This window comes from Carya illinoinensis, chromosome 5 (genome assembly GCF_018687715.1).
Source record: "Carya illinoinensis cultivar Pawnee chromosome 5, C.illinoinensisPawnee_v1, whole genome shotgun sequence".
Classification (NCBI taxonomy): domain Eukaryota; kingdom Viridiplantae; phylum Streptophyta; class Magnoliopsida; order Fagales; family Juglandaceae; genus Carya; species Carya illinoinensis.
This window is the reverse complement of record NC_056756.1, coordinates 4,751,137-4,760,471: the sequence shown is the minus strand read 5'-3', so window position 1 is coordinate 4,760,471 and position 9,335 is coordinate 4,751,137. Positions and strand designations below refer to the sequence as shown.

The window sequence follows — 9,335 nt, the reverse complement described above, 5'->3', positions numbered from 1 at the left end:
CGCACCGCACGCCATGCTCGCTTCATAGTTAACTTAAAAGCCTCCCGATTAAAGTGTTTATCGGTAAAAAGAGTAAACAACAATCCCTTTCCCTGAACCAGAGAAACCTCTTCTAAGTCGTCGCTTTCCACCAAAACAGCTTCCTCCTCGTGTTCGGTCAGAGATAATCTCTGATATAACCCATCCAAATCATCCGTCATGACAACACTCGAAGTAGATAAAGAAAATCAACAAAGTAGAACACCACCAGGACTGCACTACGGCAGAGAGAAAAAGCCTCTACTCAGACCGAGAGAGGAGTGTTAGAATAATTATTGATCACGACATTTAAACCTAAAGAACTGGGTGTTACACATCTACATTTTGGCATTAGAACCACTAGCTTCCTAATGTCTCTTGTAGCGTTTGAGCTCCTAGAAGAAGATGGGCCGAGTCATGAATGCAAAGATGTCAACATATCTTCCCTACCAACAAAAGACTTTCTCAGTAAATACCGTGGATTTTAAATCCCAACATTATTCATGGAAGGAGTAATAGCATTCCAAAATCAATTTCAAGTTCCTGACAGGTTTGGTAACATAAAATTTTCATCTCAAATTTAAAATTCTGATCATCTTATCATTATAATTTTTTTAAATTTTCATATAAAATATAATAAATAATTTAACTTTTTTTTAACTTTTTAAATCCCAAAACAATAATAATATTAAAATATAATATTTTAATATTTTATCTTAAAACTCAAAATTTTCAACTCACTTACCAACACCATCTACTCACAAACAATCCTCACTCAACTCTTTTGCCTCTCCAAGACTATTTTCAACTCATTTACATATTTTTGTGTCACTTTGGCGCTTCATGAATATATAGGGTGCTTGTAATCACAGACTCACTTGAAGAAGCTTTTGATCTCTCCAAAATATAAGTCCTAGAGACCACTAGAGTTGTTTTATATATAATTCTAGCATATCATAATTAATTATAATAATCCATTATTTTCCTTCTCTTGATCTCATAATGTAAATAGAAAAGCAAATTCGTTTTGTTAATTGTTTTAGCAATGAGATGGGAAAATCATAATTCTGCTGCCCAATGAGAAAGGAAAATTATAATTTCGTTTATTAAAATGCAAAAGGATATAACAAATCCATTAGACAGTCAAAATAATTCATCCAGGAAAAAGAAAAGAATAAAAAGAAAGAAAAAGAAAAGAGTTAAACCATTTGCGGAAGATACATACATCATACTGAAAGAAAGTTTGCAAAGAAATGGTTTTGACCTAGACAGAGACTTCAGTCTGTAGATTTCAAATATATATAATTGTATAAGGTAAGTTGGAAAGGAAATAAACCAGAAAGAAAAGACTAAACTTAAAAAATATACAATATTTGATAGATGTGAAATAATTGTCTATACAATAGTTGAGAATCCTGAATTAGTAGGATTCAAATGTTGATGTCGATTGATCTTTATTAGGCATGTGATGCTGAAATTACTGTATAATTTCCTCTGCCGATGTAGCTGGAGAGGTAGTGGGAGAGTTTGTGGGGTCTACTGAATTATATGATTTAACACATACATATGACCTACTATTTAACCTACTTCGACCGACGTTTATTCAAATTTTGGGTAGGCCAAAACAGTAAAAATTATTTTGACAGCAAAAATTTTATGTATAATTATTTTTATGTATTTTTTATATATTTTATTAATGTAATTAATTGTATTATTTTTTATTATAAAATAATTATTTTGACTAATTATATTAATAAATTATATAAAAAATACATAAAAATAATTGTAAGTAATAAAATTTTTTGAGAAAATAATGTCAAATATAATTTTAAAATATATAATTTTTTAGTACAGGGATAACATTTTAGGACATATGAATGGTCATAAAAATCACATGCATGCATGGGTCCAAAAATGTGAATAATTTATGCAGGTGAGATATAATTACGTGGTTGGAGCTCAGGAACATGAGCAGCAGTAGTACTAGCTCTATATCCACCACATATATACATCTGTTGAAACGGCCCCATGTATTAATGCCTCGTTCGATTATATATTTGAGATAAGGTAAAATTTAAAAGTTATCGAATAAAATATTATTATAAGATAATTTTTTTAATTATTTTAAAATTTAAAAAAATTGAATTATTTATTATATTTTATATAAAATTTTTATAAAATTTTAATGATTATATGATATCGATAAGATGATTTATGTAACTAAACAATACCTAAATATTATATCAGAAAATTACCGATATTTTTAGAACAAAAAGGTGTATATTGACACGTAAGGAGAGATTATAGATTTTCTTTAATTGTACTTATAAGCTAAGTAAATCCCCAATATACAGTTTTTTTTTTTTAAATATTTTTTTTATATTTATTTTTTATTTATCTCATCATTTACATGAGTTTGTTGAGAGCAATGGATATTTTGGGAAGCTGAAGTACATGATGATATATACCTCGATCGGGCTATATATATACACCCATAACATTGAGAGTACGTAGCTAGGTTCGTCTGTAATATCAACCACGTTCAGAACAATTTAGCTAGGTGAAACCACGATCATACTAGTAAGTTGTACTTCCCTTCCTTCTTGAATCATGTCTACACTCGATCCACGTTTTTCCGACCACTTGCAAGAAGATGAACTAACCCCAGATCAATACGGGGACTTCATATCCTCCCTCCCAACAGCAGGCTTCCTAAGTCAGTACCGTGGATTTTGGCTTACAACTAGGTTCATGCAGGGAGTTTTGTCCCTCCGAAAACACTTCCAAGCTAAGGAGACTGATATTCTAACGATGACCCCTCCCAAAGTTGGGACTACTTGGTTGAAGGCTATCGTGTTTGCTATAGTGAACCGAAAGCATCATCTAGATCTTCAAAAACATCCATTGCTCACAAACAATCCTCATATTCTTGTGCCCTACTTGGACTTACATCTCTACAATCAAAAAGAGGTTCCAGATCTCACCTCCTTCCCCTCTCCAAGGCTCTTTTCAACTCATTTACCTTATACATTGCTACCAACATCTGTTAAGGACTCAACGTGTAAGATTGTGTATTTGTATAGGAATCCTAAGGATACCTTTGTGTCACTTTGGCACTTCCTAAAAAATAATGGGAGGACAACCGATTCATTTGAAGAAGCTTTTGATAAGTTTTGTCAGGGAGTAAGTATCTTTGGGCCATATTGGGATCATATTTTGAGCTATTGGAAGGAAAGTTTAGAAAAACCTCAAAGGATACTCTGCTTAAGATACGAGGAATTGAAAGAGCAACCCACCACTCACTTGAAGAGAATAGCTGAGTTCTTGGGATGTCCATTTTCTTCAAAAGAAGAGACAAAAGGTATGATAAATGATATTTCAAGATTGTGTAGTTTTGATTATTTGAGCAAGTTGGAGGTGAATAAAAGTGGAACGACCCACAACATGAAGACCGAAAGCCTTTTTCGCCGAGGTGAGATTGGAGATTGGGTAAATTACTTAACACCTCAAATGTCAGAGAAATTAGATGACATTTTTAAAGAAAAGTTTCATGGTACAGGGATAACATTTTAGGACATCCAAAGGTTGCATCCTCGTCATCTCTGCTATATATTATTTGAACATCTTTATTATTGTCAATGTTTATGCTAGAATGTCGTCATAAGTATAATAATAAATTTCTTGCATCCTGTAAACGTGTAAGTTTGCATTAGCATGGGAAAGTAAATTTGTTAAATTATTGTCAATCATCATGTGTACGTGTGTCGACATGGAATCAATAAAATGCATTATTAATGTTGTATTTTCAATTTTATTGTGGATGCATGCTTTGGTGTCACTTGTTTCTCAATTTTGTCATATACAACTGATATAGCTAACAAGAGTATACTAAATCAAAACTTGGTTCCTTTCAATCGTTCGATCTATTTCTAGTAGCAAGACATTGATCATCAATAGATTTTGCATACACACATAAAGCTAGCATTAGGCCATTTTGATCAGTTCAACAATAACACGAGTACTTGAAGGTATATACAAGACAAATTACAAGCAAGAATCAAACTTTAGTTTCCCATCCGCTTAATTTCCACATTTCTTCATTGGAAATTAATTAATAGCTTCGAGCTAGAGATTAAAAAAAAAAAAGACGTTGAAATCAATTAATACAAGCTGAAAAGTCATCACCATGCACTTGTGATTGTAATTTGTAACAAATTAAAGGGGCTCAAGCTGTATCATATTGTACTTGTGATTGTAACATATTAAGAGTACTTGTAATGAATGACAAAACGAAACGAAAAAAGAAAAAAAAAAAAAAAAAAAGACGTGTGATATGTCATTTTCAATTAGTACCCGATCACCTCATTCTCATCCATTTTTCCAATTATGCTTCTTAGATCAGCTTACGAAAAGAAGCTCTCCAGTCTCATGAATGACATATGATACGGTGAATGCACACACTGGTCTGTATATGTTATTTCTCTCCAAAATTTAAGTTGTTTAATTATAATATTAATAAATTATTTTCCTTCTCCTCTAGATCGGTTTTGTAATGTAAACAAAAAAGTAAATTCATTTTGCTTGTTTTTGTAATGAGATGGGAATATCATAATTCGATTTATCAATTGGGCCATACGCTGAAATGCATAATGGGAAAAGAAAAAGATAAAAAGAAGAAGAGAATAAAAGAGTTCAACCATATGTGCTAGATTAGTTAGCTAATGAAATTAAAGTTGGGACCGGTGGTAGAATGACACAAAAGTGACAGACAATGATAAATACTCTCTGCCATAAGATTTTCATTTAAGAATAAGAATAGTGCTACTGATCTCGACAAATGCATCTCGATAAATTTTTTTATATTTAAAGAAACACATTTTTAAATAATGTTGTGAATTTTTTTTTTTTTTTATATGTGCATGAATATAAGAAAATCAAAATAAAGAAGGCCAAATGGTCTTATCGGGACCCATCTTCAGGCCACACCCCGGGGGATGAGAAATAACTTCTTAATTTGGAGCAAAATTGCAGTAGTACTAGCTCTATATTCACCACATACGCATATAGAAGGGTATGCAAACATTAAATATTATGTCAGAAAATTACCCCTACTTTCATAACCTCACATAATAAGTAATTAAGGTGCTTTTTGATAAATTTTCGAGTAACAGTTTTTTTTTTTTTAAATATATCAAAATATATATTAAAAAAAAAACATACATTGCCCTTATAATTTATTTACTTATTTTGTAAGTTTGGCATGCCCATAAAACAAAGCAGAGACTCAGTAGTAATATAATTTATATTAAAATTATGTCCACACTTCAATAATCTTCTTCTTCTGCAATTCTTGAGCACTTGGAAGAAAATGGACCAAATCAAGAATGCAAATGTTGAGTACTGTGGAGTCTGGTCCACACCGCTCGAGCGGAGGCATTGGCCGCTCGAGCGAAGTCAGGCAGAGTCGAACGCTCGATGTTGGCTCGACAGTGAGCTCGAGCAGGAGGAGTTCGCTCGAGCGGAGGCATTGGCCGCTCGAGCGAAATCAGGCAGAGTCGAATGCTCGACGTCAGCTCGACAGTGGGCTCGAGCGGGATGCGGAAGGGAAGTTCGCTCGACGCGCGCTCGACACGCCGTTCGAGCGAACATGCGTTTTAGGGATTCCGTCGTTTGAACTATATATATGATTTTTGCCTCTTTTGTCTGTAATAGAGCAGCCACGAAAACACTGTGGATGAACAGTGTTGTGACCCATCTTGTAGTGTGATTCCTCAATAATAAAATCCTCTGCAGCTCCCGTGGACGTAGGCAATTTGCCGAACCACGTACATCTTGTGTCGTGTGTGATTGCGTGTGTGATCGGTTTTCTCATTCGGCGTTATTTTTCAATTCATTGTCATCGTTTTTCACAACAATTGGTATCAAGAGCCAAGGTTCGGGTCTGAGGAGAAACGATGGCTGGAGATGAATTGAAGGTATCGGGGATCGAGAAGTTTGATGGCACTGATTTTGGATACTGGAGGATGCAGATAGAGGACTACCTCTATGGGAAGAAACTCCATCTTCCACTATTGGGGCAGCAACTGGAAAAGATGGATGATGCTAGTTGGAATCTGTTGGATCGACAGGTTCTGGGGGTTATTCGATTAACCCTGTCGAGATCCGTTGCACACAACATCATCAAGGAGAAGACGAAGGCGAATCTCATGGCGGCTTTGTCAGGTATGTATGAAAAGCCGTCAACGAATAACAAGGTACATCTGATGAAAAAGTTATTCAATTTGAAAATGGCAGATAGTACGTCTGTTGCACAACATCTGAATGATTTTAATACTATCACAAATCAATTGTCGTCTGTTGAAATTGAATTTGATGATGAGATACGTGCACTAATACTATTGGCTTCATTGTCAAATAGTTGGGAAGCCATGAGAATGGCTGTTAGTAATTCTGCTGGTAAAAATAAACTGAAATATGATGATATTCGTGATTTGATTTTGGCTGAGGAGGTGCGCAGGAAAGATTCAGGCGAGACCTCGGGTTTGAGTTCAACCCTAAATGTTGACTCTCGAGGGAGATCACATGACAGGAATTCAAACAGAGGAAGATCAAAATCAAAGTATAGGGGCAAGAGCAAGTCGAGGCCTGGTCAGCAGGCAACTTGCTGGAATTGTGGCAAAGCTGGCCACATAAAGAAAAACTGTAAAAACCCCAAGAAGACGGAGAATGATAGTGCTAATGTGGTAACTGAAGAAGTACAGGATGCACTATTGCTTGCAGTTCATAGTCCAGTTGATGACTGGATACTGGATTCAGGGGCTTCCTTCCATACATCTTCCCACCGGGAACTAATGAGGAATTATGTTGCAGGTGATTTTGGGAAGGTATATTTGGCTGATGGTGAGGCTCTGAACGTAGTGGGGATGGGAGACATTGACATTGCACTCCCTGGCAAGAACAAATGGACCTTGCAAAAGGTCAGGCACATTCCTGAGTTGAAGAAGAACCTCATTTCTGTTGGGCAGCTCGATGAGTGTGGTCATTCAGTGGTGTAAGAAAAGGGGCATTGGTACTAGCTCGGGGTAAGAAAACTGGTACACTTTATATGACTACTGGTTTAATTGACACTATTGCTACTACCGTTGCAGAAAGCACAACAGATTTGTGGCATTGTAGGCTTGGCCATATGAGTCAGAAGGGCATGACGGAACTTCTGTCTAGAGGCAAGCTACCAGAACTGAAGACAGTTGATTTCGGTATGTGTGAGAGTTGTGTTATGGGGAAGCAAAAGAAGGTCAGCTTCTTGAAAAGTGGCAGGACGCCAAAGACAGGAAGACTTGATCTTGTGCACACAGATGTGTGGGGTCCTTCTCCAGTTGCATCTCTTGGAGGTTCTCGCTACTATGTTACGTTCATTGATGACCATAGTAGAAAGGTATGGATTTATTTTTTGAAACATAAATCTGAAGTATTTAATGTTTTCAAAACTTGGAAAGCCATGGTTGAGACAGAGACAGGCTTGAAACTGAAGTGTTTGAGGTCTGACAATGGTGGTGAGTATGTTGATGGCAGGTTCAAGGAGTACTGTGCAGCTCAGGGTATCAGAATGGAGAAGACCATTCCTGGGACACCACAACAAAATGGAGTTGCTGAGCGTATGAACAGGACCATTAATGAGCGTGCTAGAAGCATGAGGTTGCACGCTGGACTACCACCCACTTTCTGGGCAGATGCAGTCAGCACTGCCGTTTATTTGATAAACAGAGGGCCATCAGTTCCACTGGATTGTGGATTGCCTGAGGAGGTTTGGAGCGGGAAAGAGGTTAAGTTTTCTCACCTTAAAACCTTTGGTTGTCTTTCTTATGTGCTTGTTGATTCTGATGCTCGCAGTAAGCTTGAGGCTAAGTCAAAGAAATGCTATTTCATTGGCTATGGAGACGAGGCATTTGGCTATCGTTTCTGGGATGATCAGGGTCGGAAAATCATAAGAAGCAGGAATGTGATTTTCAATGAGAAAATGATGTACAAGGATAAGTCGAGTACAGTTCCTGCAGTAGCTCCTCAGGAGTCCGAGTTTGTAGGATTGGATGACCTACCAGAGGTCACAGTGCAGTGTAGAGATGAGAGTGACGGGGAGAGTGGGTCCAGTACACCCATTCCTATTATTCCGCAGGCAGTTTCAGAACCGTCTACTCCTACAGTTGCAGTTCGCAGGTCAGTTAGGACTATACGTCCCCCACAGCGTTTCTCACCTACTTTGAATTACATTCTGTTGACAGATGGTGGAGAACCGCAGAGTTATGAAGAAACCTTGCAAGATGAGAATTCTAGCAAGTGGGAGCTGGCCATGAAAGACGAGATGGATTCCTTGCTAGGGAATCAGACATGGGAGTTGACAGAACTTCCATCAGGGAAGAAGGCATTACACAACAAGTGGGTGTACCGGGTGAAAACTGAGCATGATGGCAGTAAGAGGTACAAGGCTAGACTTGTTGTAAAAGGCTTTCAGCAGAAGCAGGGTATTGACTACTCTGAGATCTTTTCTCCTGTGGTAAAGATCACAACTATCAGGATGGTACTGGCTATGGTTGCCACTGAAGATCTATTTCTTGAGCAGTTAGATGTGAAGACAGTTTTTCTTCATGGAGACCTTGAAGAAGACATCTACATGCACCAGCCTGAGGGGTTTGTGGTACAGGGAAAGGAAGGTTCAGTTTGCAGACTGAAGAAGAGCTTGTATGGCCTAAAGCAAGCTCCTAGACAGTGGTACAAGAAATTTGACAACTTTATGCACATTGCAGGGTATATTAGATGTCAGGCAGATCACTGTTGCTATGTCAGGCATTTTGGCAATTCTTACATTATTTTGCTGTTGTATGTGGATGACATGCTTATTGCAGGGGCTAGTATTGATGAGATCAATAATCTGAAGAAGCAGATGTCAGAGCACTTTGCAATGAAGGATTTGGGAGCTGCAAAGCAAATCCTTGGCATGAGAATTGTCAGAGACAGAGTCAGAGGTACGTTGAGACTCTCACAGGCTGAGTATGTGAAAAAGGTACTCAGCAGGTTCAATATGGACAAGGCCAAACCAGTTGGCACACCCTTGGGAAGTCACTTCAGACTCAGCAAGAATCAGTCACCAGAGTCAGAGGAGGAACGAGATTACATGAGTAAGGTTCCTTATGCCTCAGCCATTGGTTCACTTATGTATGCTATGGTTTGTACAAGACCGGATATTGCCCATGCAGTGGGAGTTGTGAGTAGATACATGAGTAACCCAGGAAAGCAACATTGGGAAGCAGTGAAGTGGATTT

The 9,335-nt window shown here is 37.3% G+C and overlaps 1 protein-coding gene across 1 annotated transcript; it reads left to right on the top strand.

Annotated features, from left to right (window-relative positions):
• Positions 1–2,512: 2,512 nt before the first annotated feature.
• LOC122311269 (cytosolic sulfotransferase 5-like) lies at positions 2,513–3,827 on the top strand. Its single transcript, XM_043125750.1, has one exon. It carries the CDS (start codon positions 2,629–2,631, stop codon positions 3,589–3,591), a length of 963 nt encoding a protein of 320 aa, XP_042981684.1. The 5' UTR covers positions 2,513–2,628; the 3' UTR covers positions 3,592–3,827.
• Positions 3,828–9,335: the final 5,508 nt, after the last annotated feature.